General features: G+C 41.9%; 1 protein-coding gene across 11 annotated transcripts in view; it reads right to left on the bottom strand.

Moving 5' to 3' along the window:
* celf2 (cugbp, Elav-like family member 2) overlaps positions 1 to 15,888 on the bottom strand; it is a 235,934-nt gene that overhangs the window by 14,960 nt on the left and 205,086 nt on the right. For 6 of the 11 annotated variants that reach the window (XM_080491979.1, XM_080491981.1, XM_080491974.1 and 3 more), the window contains 2 exons: positions 11,057 to 11,218; positions 7,000 to 7,063 (listed from right to left, as the gene is read on the bottom strand). In XM_080491979.1, the coding sequence (XP_080348105.1) occupies positions 7,000 to 7,063; positions 11,057 to 11,218 (226 nt within the window). Of the gene's footprint in view, positions 1 to 6,999; positions 7,064 to 10,975; positions 11,219 to 15,888 lie in introns of all 11 variants that reach the window. The other 5 variants (XM_080491978.1, XM_080491976.1, XM_080491975.1 and 2 more) reach the window with 1 other exon arrangement.

Here is a 15,888-nt window from a genome sequence, read left to right as displayed (position 1 = left end):
AAATACAGAAGGAAACTGAACAGTTTTAGATTCGCTCTCAAGGCAATTATACCATTTTAAAAATCAAACCGGAGCGCCTTCCTCACTCGGTTAACTTTTACTTGGATAAATAAAAGTGAATGCGCATTATTAACACGATTGCATCATCCGAGGAGCCAAATTCTGACAAATCTCTCTCACAAGAATACATCTATGACGCGTCTTACACAACATTAATGAATCATTCTAATATGCCTGAAATTACCATTCACAATTACATAACATACATTCTGCAAATTCACTCATATTCTATTAAGAAAAGTTAGCAAAATAATTAAAACAATATTTTATGTTACTCGTCAATATTGTTCTAAACTATTTATTCAGTTATTAACTCATCAAATCACTTCTAAACTATCAATAACTATAATATTTTTCTTCTAAAGTATTAATGACTTGACTATGAACTGATTAAAGTATTCATAATCTGTATATATACAAATAGAACAATAACAGTTTCATCTAACAATAATCAGATTAAAGCCTTAATATTTTAGAATACAATTATTACCACAAAAAACACCATTAACCTCAACATCGCCTAAGCTTATTTCCACTAATTTAAATTTTAACTGACTAATGTTGTGCTTGCTCATAAATATTGATAATCACATACTGAGAAATGTGAATAATAAGAAACTTTGAATTTAAATAAAATATATCTCAAAATAAGAAAACATTTGAGTTTGTTTCCACCAGCTGGGCTCATGATGTTAAAAGAGTAAAATGTTGCACTAAATACTCAAAGTGTGAGTCTGACTGTATCTCAGGACCGTTGAGAGCGGAATCCTCCTCACTGTTAATCTTCTTTTTGGCATCAGCATCCGGGCCTGTGCTTAAGAATAATTAATGACTGCACGCCAACACCTAAATGATGGCGGGGCCGAGGCTATAAAACACTGTAAGTGTGACAGTGTACACTGCGCAAGTGTACGTGTGTGCGTGTGTGCGTGTGTGTTATGGGTGTGTGTGTATGTGTGTGTGTGTGTGTGTGTTATGAGGTGTCAGAATCAAACCCCCAAAGCAAACAGTCATCAGAGCAGAAAACGGGTTCTTACCACAGGAGAGGTTTCGTCCTCTGACTCATGGAGTAGTTGGAGTTAATAACAAGGGTGTGGACACTGTCAATGTGAGGTGTATGTGTCGTATATACAGTCTGGGTGTATATACAGAACCATGGGAGTACACACACACACACACACAAACACGCACACACGCGCTCCCACACACAAACGCACAGTCGCACACGTACAAATAAGACGCACAGAACAAGACGCCATGAAGAAGATCCATCTTGTTTGACACCGTGGTGAATGGCTGGAGGTTGGAGCTCCCAAACAAAGATATCCTTCACCCAGACAAGCAGACTGAATGCAGCCGGCGACAACAGACGGCTGGATTCGCTCGTCTCATTGGTACATTATATATAGAGACACGTACATATTTCAAAAAGAGGAGAACCACCACCTCCCGGGGTTGCTTTTCAACTCAGGCTGAAATCCCATTTCAATGTTTGGCTGCTTGGAAAAAAAGAAGTAATTCTCAACGGCTAAAGAAGCACAAGACCAGTTAGCGCCATTCTGACACACTTCCACTGATGCACAGACAGCATTGTTTTAGTATTTGGAAAAGTCAAACTCAACCACGGTGTCTTAAGGCGTCAAAGAAGTTACTTGGTAGGGAGCATTTACCACGGCTCTGACACACTTCTACTGATCCACAGACAGCCTGGTTTCATTGTCTCACTCTTTTGGAAAAGTAAAAATTAATCAAAGGTTTCAGTGTATTTCCTGTTTCATCTCACTGGGAACCAGTTAGCCCTTGCCACTTGATTTACTCGTTTTGAAAAGTATATCTAAGTAAGTCTGCTAAAAAGTGGTGAGAGTAGCTCCTGGAGGTCAGTTTCATCCACTCTGACACACTTCTACTGATCCACAAGCAGTCTGTTTTCATTGTTAGACTCTTGGGAAAAGTAGAAGTAAACTGGTATATCCCAAACTTCATGAGCCTCATGGCTGAAATCAGTTACTTTCTTTCTGAAACACTTCCACTGATCCATGTACTCTGGTTTTATTATAATACTCCTTATAAAAGTAGAAGTAACAAGTGTCAAAAGTAGCTCATCACAAGACATCATTTACCTTGTTTCTCACAAACTGACTTCGTAAAGGAGAGCAGCTCGCTCCACTCTGACACACTTCCACAGATCCGAAGGAAGTCTAATTTCATCCTTAGACTGTTTAGAAAACTTCAAGCAAGTAAATGTATTCAAAGTGATTAACTACTTACAAGAGACAAGTTAGCCTCACTTCCACTGATCCACAAGCAGTCTGATTTACTCCTTTTGTAAAATACTTGTATGTAAGCCTGTTGAAACTGGCGAGCCTGCATTTACTGGAGATCAGTTACCTCCATACACTTCTGCTGATCCACAGTCCGATTTTATTGTAAGGCTCTTTGGAAAAGTAGAAGTAAAGAAGCACATTCATACATTTAGAAATACTTGGAAATCGGGTACTCCCATTCTGACACACTTCCACCAATATCCAGGAAGTCTGTTTTTCTTTGTAAGAAACATGGAAACCAAGTTGAAGTCAAAACCGTTCCAGGTTTCCAGGCGATTCTTCCATTGATAATGATGATAACGTGTTGTTCTCTGGCACCTACTAGTGGTCCAACATGAAAACTACATTGTTTTTAGGGTTTCTCCCGTTGAGAATAATAGAACTGATTTGTCCCAGAATGAAGTTCCTTTTAGGTTGTTTTTGTAAATCAACATCGTTTTCAAGATGTTGCTGTGAAAACACAAAAATAATGTGTTTTCATTTGAAATGTGTGAAAGAAGCCTAAATTAAAGGTTTTTGGCATTTTTTTAATCTATCCTTTTCCCACTCTATCTTTTTTAATTTGTTTTTTTCTGGTACTTACAGATAAGTATCTCTGTTACTTCTATGAGATTTCACATACCAGTTCTTTTACTTTTATTTTAATATTGAATGTTTTGGGTTAAAATCTGAACTCTTGGTTTCCATTTCTCTTTTTTCTGCCTCATTTACATGTTATCTATCCTTCCAATTACTTTGTAGCCACTCGCAGTAATACCATTCCTCTATGCTCCTAATTCATCCCCTCCTTGTTCTTCTTCGTCTACTTTTCCTCCTCCTCCTCCTCAGCTCCCTGCCTCGCATTCACTTTTTTCACTTCCTCCTTTCGTCTTCTGTCTTTTCTCTGCCCCTCTTTCCCTTGTTTTTTTTTTACCTCTTTGCCCTTTTCACAGCCTCTTTTCTTTCCCTCACCTTTCTCTCTGTCACTCTTTACCCTTTCCCTTCCTCTCTTTCCATCTCTCCGCCACCTCATCCCCTCCTACTCGACCTTTTTCTCGTCTATTCCTCATCTCCTCTCGTTTTTTTCCCTCTTCCTGATGACAAAGGTGACTCAGCATCTCTCTCTCTCTCTCTCTCTCTCTCTCTCTCTCTCTCTCTCTCTCTCTCTCTCTCTCTCTCTCTTTCCACTTTTTCTCAAAGCAGCTCGACACCAATTCTTCCTTGCATTTGTCAAAGGCTATCTTCCTCATTGAACGTACATTTCCAAGACAGTTATAAGGCGGGAAAAAAAAAAGCAGGCAGGAGATAAAAATAACTGGGTTAGAGAAGAATAAAGCAGAGAGAGAGAGAGAGAGCGAGAGCGAGAGCGAGAGAGAGAGAGCGAGAGAGAGAGAGAGCGAGAGAGAGAGAGCGAGAGAGAGAGAGAGAGAGAGAGAGCGATAGCACGAGACAAATACACTCCAGTATCCGGGCTGTGCAGATGGTGTGTGTGTGTGTGTGTGTGTGTGTGTGTGTGTGTGTGTGTGTGTGTGTGTAGCCTGCATGGCAGAGCCCGGCTGCACCAGGCTGGCGTTGGCTTCGTCTAATTGAATGCTCATTGGTGTAATTGAAGCCTCTCAGCTCCGCGGCTCCTCGTGTTAAAGACTGGGACCAGATGTCATTCAGCTGTCTCACATCTCCTGCCAATCACTAATGCTCACTCCCTCTCTCCCTCTCCCTCCGTCTCCCTCTCTCTCTCCTTCCACTATCGCAGATATACGAAACAACTGATCTCCAGATTCAGGCCCCGTTTGCGCGACAAGTGAAAACGCATCGTTTTTGCATCTTTGTCTTGAAAGAGTTTTTTGCATTTACACGGCAACATTCTGAAAACGACGTCCGTTTCCACGGCGAAGGCAGAAATGCTGAGAAGGATGTCGTGAAACCACACGCCCATGCGCGTCAAGAACAATAAGCTATAAACCATCAACAATATGAATTCACACTCTAGTGGACAGGCGTCCAAATTAGATCGTTACTGCGGTGACTGTCAACCATAAACCTACCCAGTCCCGGGAGCATGTGGACTGGGGAGGCTTGACACTCTGGCTTCCGCCCGTTTACGTGGCGACAAAGCCTGAGTGATTTTAAAAACTTCCACCTGGGGAGCTGTTTCCGAAAAGTTGTGTTTTCAGTGGCTTCGAACACCGTTGTGGTGTAAACGGGCCCCCGGACTCCCTCGCTTGCATTCAGAAAGGACAATACAAGCTTCAACATCAGAGTATAAATGAATATAAATCTTTAAAACAGCCAAACATAAACTGCAAGGCTCAAAGGAACACGGCAGAAAACTACACGGTACCAGATCGGGTCTCGGTCTCCTCGCCCTCTTTATTATTTTATCGTGACTTCCTGTTTCTTTTCTTCTTCTTCCTTCTTTCTTCTCTGCCAACTGACTAAACAACACACAATTAAAAGATGACACCTCACTACCAGACAGGGGCAGAACAAAAGTAGAAGAAGGAAAGTGTGGAAGGAGGCGGAAAGGTGAGATGAAGAAGCTGTGATTATCGAGGGTGGGAGGTGGAAAAGTGTCTGAAAGAAAAAGAAGAAGAAGAAGAAGAAGCTTAAAATAAAGAGTTTAATGGAAAGCGAGTGAAGAAGTCAGAGATGATGCGAGCGAGTATCCACGGGTGCACCAAAAGACTTAAATAACCCTAAATTTTAAAGCCTTAAAAATTATATTTCTTAAAGACAGAGATCTTATCTAGTTGGACATTTAATAGGAGAGCTTCTCGGAATGCTCAGGGCTTTAGATTAATACAGAAACTGGGTTAATACAATATGCATTTTTCATTGCAGCAGCCTCACTTTGGAGAATTACTGTCCCACACCACTTTATTTCTTCCTTGTGTCCTTCTTATTCACTTCATTTAACAACTTCCACCGGTTACGTTACGGCGAGATCGAGGACCGCTGCGACGCAAAAGTTTCTCCAAACAGGAATTCTTTTCCCCCCCAATTTGAGTTTTTTTGTTTCAGAAAAGTTTTGCGTTGACGTGGCAACTCTCTGAAAACGATGTCGTCAGCGTGCCAGACCAGGAGTTTTAAAATTCCAGTGTGACCCCCTACACTCGTCCGTCCACACTGACGTCTCTTTTCTGTCTTGCGCGTACTTAACTGCCATTTTGTGCTTTGACATTCACTTTTTTGTTTTTGATTCTATTTCTGTCACAGCGCCCCTTACAGGCCTGGAATAGACACTACAGCCGTTTCAGCGTTGTTGGAGGTTTGGTGCAAACGGAAACGTTTCTATTTGTGGACGGATTCTCACTCGGGTGTTGAAGCTTGTGTACATTAGAACATCTAATTCAGTTCAGATTTTCTTTTCAAATTTAAAAAAGACTTTTAGATTTGATGAATCAGAATAATTTTTATCGGAACTATTAAAAACAATGAAACTATAAATACCATCCATGTATGTGTCATATTGTAAATATAGAAAGAGTAAGACATTTAAAATGCATGATAACTGTGCACGTGCCATAGTACAAATATATAAAAGGACGTAGAAGGTTGAGGACATTTAAAAATTATGAATAACTAAAAGGTGGTGGGTATAATTATTAGTATTTATTCTTGAACGTGTGGGACTGTCAGTGACTAAAATCTAAAAAAATTATGTTAAAACATGACGATAATACTTAATTTATAGGCCACAAATAGAAATATAAGCATCACTTTGAGAATAACCAACATAATAAGTCTGATTTGTTACTGAAGAGGTAAAAAAACACTAAGATATGTGAGACACACAAAGAATTGAGCTGAAAACTCTAGCTTGCTGTGAAAAAAGACAAAAAATAGTGTGAAAGAGCGATTTAAGTGTGAGTGTCTTACTCATTTTGTGAGAATTAGCAGCTCTGATAGACCCTGATTGCCACTAAACAGTTAATTAAAAAGCTGTAAATGTCAGGTTGTTCTTAAAATTCACATTTTAAAGATTTCGGGCTGGATCTTCTCGGAGGCTTTAAAGAGAAACCGATAGAAATGTCAGAAAGCATCACAACTGCCCACGTTCTGCCCTCCGACTGCTTCACACTTTCCCGGCTCGCCTTCTCAACTCGCCCCTGTCGGACGCCGCTTCCCCGGGCTTGAATCGGCCCGGGAGCCTGCAGATCCCCTTTCACACGGAAGCGCCACAGAGCAGTAGATGGCGCCAGCCTGCAGACAGAGACGTCCAGACGAAGCGCCGGCCCCTCACTTCTTACACCACTTTCTGCACTGCCTCTGCTCTCTGTGATTCATCCATCCCTGACAAAGCCGCCGTGCTACTGTTACACGCCCAGGGCACCACTCTTGTCTGGCCTCATTAAAAGATCAAGACAAATCTTAGGAACAGTTAATAAATCTTCAGGGCAAAGATCTCTCTCTCTCTCTCTCTCTCTCTCTCTCTCTCTCTCTCTCTCTCTCTCTCTCTCTCTTTCTCTTTCTCTCTCTCACTCTCTTACTCCAACCACCCGAGTTCATCTGTTATGCTCTTTGGTCCTCTTTTTAGAAGTCTGTGAAAAAAAAAAAATACAACAGAAAGGCGCAACAAAGAGTCCACGGCGTCTTTTTGTCTTTTCTTTTTCTGTTGAGTGATTTCTTGACTTACCGGCCATCTGCTGGATCCCGCTGAAAGCTCCGAGGTTACCGGAGGAGGTCGCCTGCTGGAGCAACTGGAGGAAACAGAAGAGAAGAGACAGAGACAGAGAGAGAGAGAGAGAGAGAGAGACACACAGTGAGCCGGGCGGAAACTAAATGATGAACACATGTATTCGCCGCAGCACGTCCACAAAGTGTCCGCAAGCGGGTTCAGTGGGGCAAAAGTTTCAAGGATTCAGAGCAAAGGTGTCAAACACATTTCGGGCCACATACAGCCCGATTTCATCTCCACCGGTAAAATAGTGCCTCGATAACCGTTAAATTTTAACTTTTTTTTTCTTGTGGCGCGGAGTATGCATGATGAAAATGTCGATATTTTCACAAAACCACACTATTACTACTGAAGATGACTTCAATGTCAACATAAAGTCAATTATTATGATGCAAGATACAGTGAAATGTCGACAAACCCTCCTATCGCTGTTGCATTATGGGTGCTTTTTTTTTTACAAACTCACCCAGACAGCATGGCTTTGAGGCTCATGCTGGATAAAGTTCGTTTGCTATCTTTAAAGGCAGCATCGCCGATCTCGGCTCCGGTTTTGGTGGGCCGGATCGGAGCTCCTTGGGGCCTGATTCTGGCTCCACTGACCTTTCGTTTGACACCCCTGGTTTAGAGTCGGGGTTAGTTGGAACAAGGGTCTCACGAATTGAAAGTTTGTGCAGAGATAGCAGAAGAAAAAGAGCAGGCAGAACAGAACAAATCCAATGTTCATATGAGGTCTTAAATCCAATATTTTACAGCGAAGCCTAAATCTGAATGATTATTCGATGTTATCTGCTTTTTAACGAGTTTCACAGTGACTACTGCTGCTTGTGTGAGCTGATGTATCGGCATGGCCACCATCTTGGATGAGGACACACTTCTCCTTTTTACAGTGATAAAGAGGCTTATTGGATTTCCCTCCGGGATTAAACAAACTATATCTATTCTCTTGTAAAAACCACCAAAATGATCATTTCAGGTATCTGGTATCCTCCTCTTATATGTGAATGTCTTGGTGGTAAATTGTTTGAAGGGAGAAAGCAAAGGTTTTTTGCTCGGTTCCACTCAGCTAATAAACTCAAACCATGTTTATAGTAATAAACATGCATTTTCAAAGAATTATATCCTAAAATTCACATTTCTATCAATTTTTTTATCTTCACTTAAGTCACGCTATGCTCATCATACCTGCTTTTACTATTATTTCTATTTTGAAAACCATTTTTAAACAACATTTTGATGTATTTTCTAACGATGATTAATCTGAATTCTGCAGATCTTTGGATTTAGGTCCACATATCTAGGTTTGTCTGATTGTATTTGGAATAAAGGTAAGCTTTCAAACATCCTACCTAAATCAAAGTGTTGTTATCAGCATATCAAATACACATTTGCACCCAAACGGTCAAAAATTGGGAGAAAATCTAGGCAGTTATGAATCAGCATGGCTGCCATCTTAGATGAGGACACATTGCTCTTTACACGGTTGAAATAATGATAGTTGCAAATTTTACAATCAATTTTCCACCCCAAAAAAATAAAAAACACAAACTAATTTTAATTAAGTGGGGATATTACGTTCACCCAGCAAGTGTTCATTTTTTGAGTGTGGTTGAAACTCTTCAAAAACTTAAAGTTACTTATCTAAATGCAACTTATTAAGCATAAAATATGTTTTTTCCATCTCTACAACCCTATTTAGTGCTCATATAATCAATTATCGTTGTCACTGTGATCATTTATTTTACCATCTCAGCTGCCGATATTAAATATTTTACAACGAATTCAATGTTTGGAGTAAACTGAGAACTGGAGTGCAGCTCCATCGGAGTCCTGCGTTGGGAACTCATCTTATTGCACCGATGAGTAAATGTGCCGCTAATGCAGTTTGATCTCTCCTCTCAGCAAACGCAGTTTGTATTCCTCCACGATTCTCGCAGACAAGTTGAGCATGAAAGCTCCGATCTGAGCGACTAATTAGATTTCCAAACAAAAGTGGAATACTGATTCTGTCAAGAACTCTTCGCTCAAAGACTCGAATTAACCGAAAATTAACATCTTGTTTCTATTGTGAAAATTATTTCCACTTTCCCCGCAGAATCCAGTCGAATTTTCAACAATCAATGCAGAGTGAATTCAGCTGTTTGTCTGTTTTCCCTCCAGACTATGGAGACAGTATTTTCAAGGAAGTTTGAATTGTTAAATCAGAAGTTTTAAAAGGAAAAATATACTTTGTTCAGGGTGAAATCTTCATAGATGTACAGGAATGAGAATGAGGTGTCTGAAAACCACGGAAAGCCACGTCCAGGTCAGATTAGTTAAATAGAACCAATGAATTTCCGCTGCAGATCGAAATGAGAATCAAATGAAAATCATTATAGTTCACTCTCAAATAATACGATGCAAAAAAGCCTACAAAATGAGCATTTCAGATATCTGGTGTCTTATATCTGAATGTCTCGGTGATAAATTCCAACGTCTGAAGGTAGAAATCAGAGGTTTGAATGGTAATATTATTGCAATAAATACTGAAGAAACTCCTGGCCAATAACTCCATGTACATAACGATAACCATTTTTACATAAATATATATTATAAATACGCATTTTATATATATATTTTTACATTAAATGTGGTCATCATACCTGCTTTAACTACATTTTCAGATTTTTTAAAAAGATAATTATACTAAATTCTGCAGGTTTTACGTTCCTTAAATAGTCATTTTGGAACCATTTTATTTAATTTCTATTTTCATTTAAATCACAATGTGCTACCTGCTTTTGCTAACCTCTAAAAAAAAAAAAAATCAATTCAATTCAATTCTGGTTTGTCTGACTGGAATAAAGCAATGCTTTTAAACATCCAATGTAAATTATCATCATGTTATTATTATATTAAATATATATTTGCACCCAAAATGAACCAGAAATGGTGAATAACTGGTAGAAAATTCAAAAAGTTTTAAAGAAATGTATCCAGTTTTCGACATGATAAAGTCAATGCACAATATTGATAAATGTGATTAGAATTGAATTAATTCTTTCTACTGGAGCAAAAAGTATGAAAAATATATCTAACATGAAGGGAGACTTTACTTTAGCATTTTGAATTGCGTTCAGTTATATCTGCTTCATTCAATAATTATAACAAAAAATGGAATTAATAACAAACTGGGTAATATTTCCAATATTTGATATCGATGCAGACAAACAACACTAGAACAATAATAATCTTTAAATTCTAAGTGAAACTGACTTAAAACATGATTCAATTTCAACTTCGCCGAAACTCTTTACTCTGACTCACATTTCCTTTTTCTCTTTAGTGCTACTGGATTCAAACGTTTAAAATAACCTAAAGTGATAAAACAAGGTGTAACTTCATGTTGCAGGTATTAACATCAGGAGAAAATATCTCCAACAATGTACCATTTTGTTGATTTTGCAGATAAAAATGCATATTTGTCTGATTGTTTTAGTGAAATTTGGAGAAAGGCTAATAAAACAGGACAATTTAGGACGATAATGTTTTCCTAATCTTGTATATTTCACTTCTTTCTGCTTCTGCCCGTAACACAAGATTGAAAGCCTCCTTTTGCTGCGACGGCGTCATTAGAGACTCTGCATGGAGAGTTTTAGTGTTTCGGAAGCGCAATAAACTGCAGTAAGAAACGCTGTATTCTTCTACTTTATCTGGCGTGAAAATTTTCTTTTTGAAAATATTGGACGTAAAATGGCATTTCAGAGACCTCATTTCCTCACTGAGCACTCCCCTGGGGAGGAGAGGGGGTGAGAGAGAGAGAGAGAGGGAGGGAGGAGGGTGTTAAGAGCAGAAACAGAAGAGTTAGTGCAGATTTCAGTGAGGAGGAGGAAGAGGAGGAGGAGGAAGAGGAGAGGAGAGGAGAGGTTTGTTGGATGTTGTTGGTTGGGGCACTGACTGCGGCGGTGCTGGCCATGGGGCTGCAGTAAGGGACGGAGGAGGTGATGGTGGAGGTGGGCGACGCGGCGGCTCTCCTTACAGCCAGATACTGCGGGGTGAGGCCGCCCAGGCCCGTCAGGCTCCCCCAGGTGGTCGCACTGTTCAGCTGCTGCATCTGCTGCGCCAGCTGCTGCTGCAGACGCCGCTGCTCCTTGTCCTTCTGCGTGTCGGCGAACTTCACCACGATGGGAGACGAGCAGCCCTGCGAGGACGAGAGAGGAAGAGGAGGAGGAGGAGGAGGAGGAGGTAGAGGGGGGGACACACACAACGCGGAGTCAGCAAAGAGAGGAGCCGGTGGAGGACGGCGATGGGAAAAAAAACAAGGGAAAGAAAAACGTGGAGAAAAACGGCAAAGCGTCAGACGACAAGAAAAGAGGACGGGAGGAAGTGAAGGATGGAGGAGGAGATGAGCGGATGAAAGGGAATGAACCCAGAGAGAGCAGAAGAGAGAGAAGAGAAAAAAGAAATAAAGGAGGAAGAAGAGGAAAACAATGAGCGGAAAAGAAAAAGGGTGGATGAGAGATTTGAAAAAGAAAAAAAAAACTTTGTGTACACACGCGCACACACACACACACACACACACACACGCACACACACACACACACACACACACACACACACACACACACACACACACACACACACACACACACTGTACCTCCACTAAGACCAATCGGAGCTCATTTCTCGATTAACAAACTTCAGCACTGAAGAAAATGTCAATTAAAAAGCCCCTTGGAAAATTTCCCATTTCACGCACGCACACGTTCAGCGACACACACACACACACACACACACACACACACACACACACACACACACACACACACACACACACACACACACACACACACACACACACACACACACACACACACACACACACACACACACACACACACACACACACCGAGTCGCACAGGAAACTTGACTCCAAAGCCGGTGGGCTTTCTTCTTTCCCCCCACAAGGGCTCAGTTATCTCTGAGTCCAGAACGGTTTCACCAGACACTGATTTCCCGAGTTCTCCAACTATTTCATCAGCTCATATGAGGGGAGTCTTGATGTGTGTGTGTGTGTGTGTGTCTGTTAATGTGTGTGTAAGTACAAGAGAGACGGGAAAGAAAAGACACAGAGAGTGATTGGGATGAGAGGTGGAGAGAGGTGGAGAGGGCAAGAGACACGGACAATCACAAGAAGTGCGTCTAATTGTTTGAATTTCAAGTGTGTGTGTGTGTGTGTGTGTGTGTGTGTGTGTGTGTGTGTGTGTGAGAGAGTGAGAGAGGGGCGAAGGTGTGCAACCTATCGGACGATCTACGACATGAAGGAGATGCAAACGCCCCACACCGCTCCCCATGGGAGCCGCCGCCACGAGTCGTAATCCGTCGCTCCACGCCATTACTCACAGAGCGCAATCAAAGCCTAACTAGGGGCAAATCCGTCGCAAAACAAAGGCAATCTGCCACAAGAGGATAAAGAGAAAAAACCTTTTGATTGAAACATTTAGTTTGAGGCACGATCCGCACTCGGCGGGGGAGAAGAGGGATTTGGCTACCACAGATAGCGCTGCGACGCGCGTTCAGGGCTGAGATATATATATATATATATATATGTCAAGAGTGAGTGAGATCCACGGAACAAGAGGGTGTGTGTGTGTGTAGCTACCAGGTGTGTGTGTAGATTTACATGCTCGCACGTTATCTGAAGCAGCATTCCAAGTAAATACGACTCAATTTCAGCGTCAAGCTAAAGGACATTTCTAATGGCGTTTCATTTGAGGGTGCAGCAGGAGGAGAAGTCATCCTGAGAACAGGACTGTTCAACGTTTCAATAAAAACAATGAGCAAAGAGCTCATTTCAACCATTTCATTACAGAAATCCGTTCCCAACACGAAGCTGCCCACTGATAATGGCACGACGGTAACAGTTGCTTCCCACGTGCATCAAATCGCTGATCATCAGTAAACTGGGGCAGATTAATACTTTAAGTGGTAAAAAAAGAAACAGAAAAAGTCTGAATCTTCCTGAAGCGATCCACTGTCGGGAAAAGTTAAAACGGGAAACTTTCGTAGTGTTTTGGGCGTCTGGTTTTTGGACAGAGCCACAGAAAACACAACTTTTTGAAAATGGCTCACAAGGTGGAAATTTTCAAAAAACGATTCCACTCCAACTCCAGGTAAACAGGGGAAACACAACTTTCTAAAAACAGTCATGTAGATGAAGGACAATGCAACTTTTCTGAAACGCTGCTCCTGGTCCTGCGCACCATGGCCATAGTAAACAATTGTTCTGCACATGCTCAGTAGACAGACAATCAGAACAATGTCGTGTCTTGACTCCCAGTCTCCTGGACTTGGTAGTTTTATTTTGACAGTCACTGTAATAACAATCCAACTTGGTCGTCTGTCCACTAGAATGTCCGTGTTCTCCCGGTGTTAATGTTAAGAGCGGCTTGTTCTCTGTGCAGGTGTGTGTGGCTTAATTACAAAAACAGACAACAGCACCCACTAGTGGCCTGGCAAGCCAACTACATTCTAATTACTTTTCGAAAACTAAAACCAAAAAAACCCGATGCGACACATCTTGATGGAAGATCTGTTTGACAGTGTACGTGTGTGTGTGTGTGCGTGTGTGTGTGTGTGTGTGTGTGTGTGTGTGTGTGTGTGTGTGTGTGTGTGTGCGTGCAGCCAGACGAGCTCCCCTCTGCGGGCCGCGGCCCGACTTTATCAGCTGAGCGAGCACGTCTCCTGTCTGACGGCGGCTCGGCCATATTTACTCCGTCTCTCCAGCAGTCATTTTCGCTCTTTGTTCCGACCGCCGACAGATAAAGTGGAGGAGACGACGAGTGAATTGCATCGGGTGGGAGCGGGGTTAGACCGGGGGGCTCTCTATTCCCCTCGAGACCCGAGCTCCCAATCCCTCTCTGCTAAATATCTCATCACTCTGCCTGACACCGGGCGAGAGGGAGGAAATGCAGCCCGGAATGAGAGTCGTGCTCTGGGAGGGGGGGGGGGCGGCGGCGGGGGGCCGGCGGGGGCCTGCTGCCGCCGGTCAGCCTGGAAACGCTTTGAAGCAGCCTCTCGGGCGGCCGGCCCGCTGGTTAACTCTGCCCTCACTACACCGCGTGGAATCTGTGGCAGCTTTTTGCCATCTGTTGGTTTGTTTTTTTCCGCTCGCAGACACAAAGCATCGCCGGTTTTACGCGAAGGGGATTTTTAAATAATTCATCACAGATTATTCGTAACAGCTTGAACTTTCATACATCAAACATACGTAGATCCACTATAGGGCTGATAAGCCCTGAGTACGATGAAAAAATATCCTTCTAGCAGAAACATTATGCAGAATTGTTATTATTAGGATTATTATTTTGCATTAATGAATTTCCTATATGTCCATATGCAGTAGAACTGAGTAGAAGTTATGGCTCGGCTGCAACAGCAGTGCAAGTTCAGAAAAAATAACTGCCCACTCCGAGTCTAAGGCAGGGCTGTCAAACACGTGTTAGTTCATTGGCCACATAAAGACGAATTTCATCTTGAGTGGGCCGGACCGGTAAAATAAGAGCCGTAATACCATTTAAATTTAAACTTTTCTTTGTTCTGATGAAAATGTGGGTATTTTCACAAAACTAATGAATTACTTAAAAGGGTCAAAATACAATTCCTAGTTTTCCAACACTAATTATTGTCTCCATACCTGGAATGATGCCCCAGAAGTGAAGAAAGTCTCTCTCCTTGGCTTGTTTCATGTTTTATAAAGAGCCAATCAGAAATCAAACCCTACATAGTGTCATCAGGGGTTTAGCCTATCCCAATCAAGGGAGGCCCTCCCTTTGACTCCTCCCACAATTAGGCCGCTCTGCTCTGATACATGGCACCACAAGAGGAAGTTCTTCCTCCTCTTCCCAAGATGGGCATGTGTGGGCGGAGCCAGTCCAGCTCACACAGACACAGCAGATTCTGAATGTAGCTCCAATGATCCAAGATTCAAATGGTAGAAAATCAATGAAAAGCTGGATTTGGGGAAATAAACTTTGAATACAAGGTTTTTGGACCAATGAGACCAAGTGAAAGAGTTGAAAAGCTGAAGCTTTTTTCCTGTAGCTGTTGCATTATGGGTGTTTTTACGAACTCACCCTGACAGCATGGATGTAAGGAGATAAGAAGAATCAGCTCCTGCTTTTTTTCTAAAAATTCAACTCCATTTGCAACTGACTTGAATTTAGAAACACTTGACTGGAGTAAACTTTGTTTCTGAGTGAATAAATCCCATATTTGAATGTCGTTTAGCATCATCTGTATCGTTAACGCCGCCAGTTTGATGCTCCAGTGAGTGCGTAAAACATTTTGTTCTCACTCCACTACGTTAAATACCAAACTGCTTCACATGATGAAGACAACAGTTTAGAAATGACGGGACGCAGGAGAGATTCAATAATCGTAAACTGATGCGAAAGTGTAAAGTTCAAGCATCCCCTGATTTCCGCCTCACTTGTAAGTCTTTTAAGCATGTAAGTGATCCATTCCTGCTCGTCACGCTTTGATTTTCTGGGACCGAAAGTTGGAACAACAACAACAACAACACACAAAGGATTCAGACGCGGGATGCAAACTCCCGACGCCTCCTGCATCGCCGCCCGCGAAGGGAGATAACGTGGTTTGACATTTAAAGGATATGTGAGTGGTAAATAAATGAGACGGAGAAGGTTCAGAGCACATAAACTCTTGAAAGCTATGAGAGATTGATTCTCAAGGTAAACGGACCGGAGCTTATAAGTTCACTTTGTGTGTGCGTGTGCGTGTGTGTGTGTGTGTGTGTGTGTGTGTGTCGGAGGGGAAGCGATGGGAAGCGATGTGTGATGCTCTCTTCGC

This window comes from Lipophrys pholis (genome assembly GCF_963383615.2).
Source record: "Lipophrys pholis genome assembly, chromosome: 22".
NCBI classification, from domain to species: Eukaryota; Metazoa; Chordata; class Actinopteri; order Blenniiformes; family Blenniidae; genus Lipophrys; species Lipophrys pholis.
The sequence above is the reverse complement of the archived record's forward strand: the minus strand, read 5'-3'. Positions and strand labels throughout refer to the sequence as shown.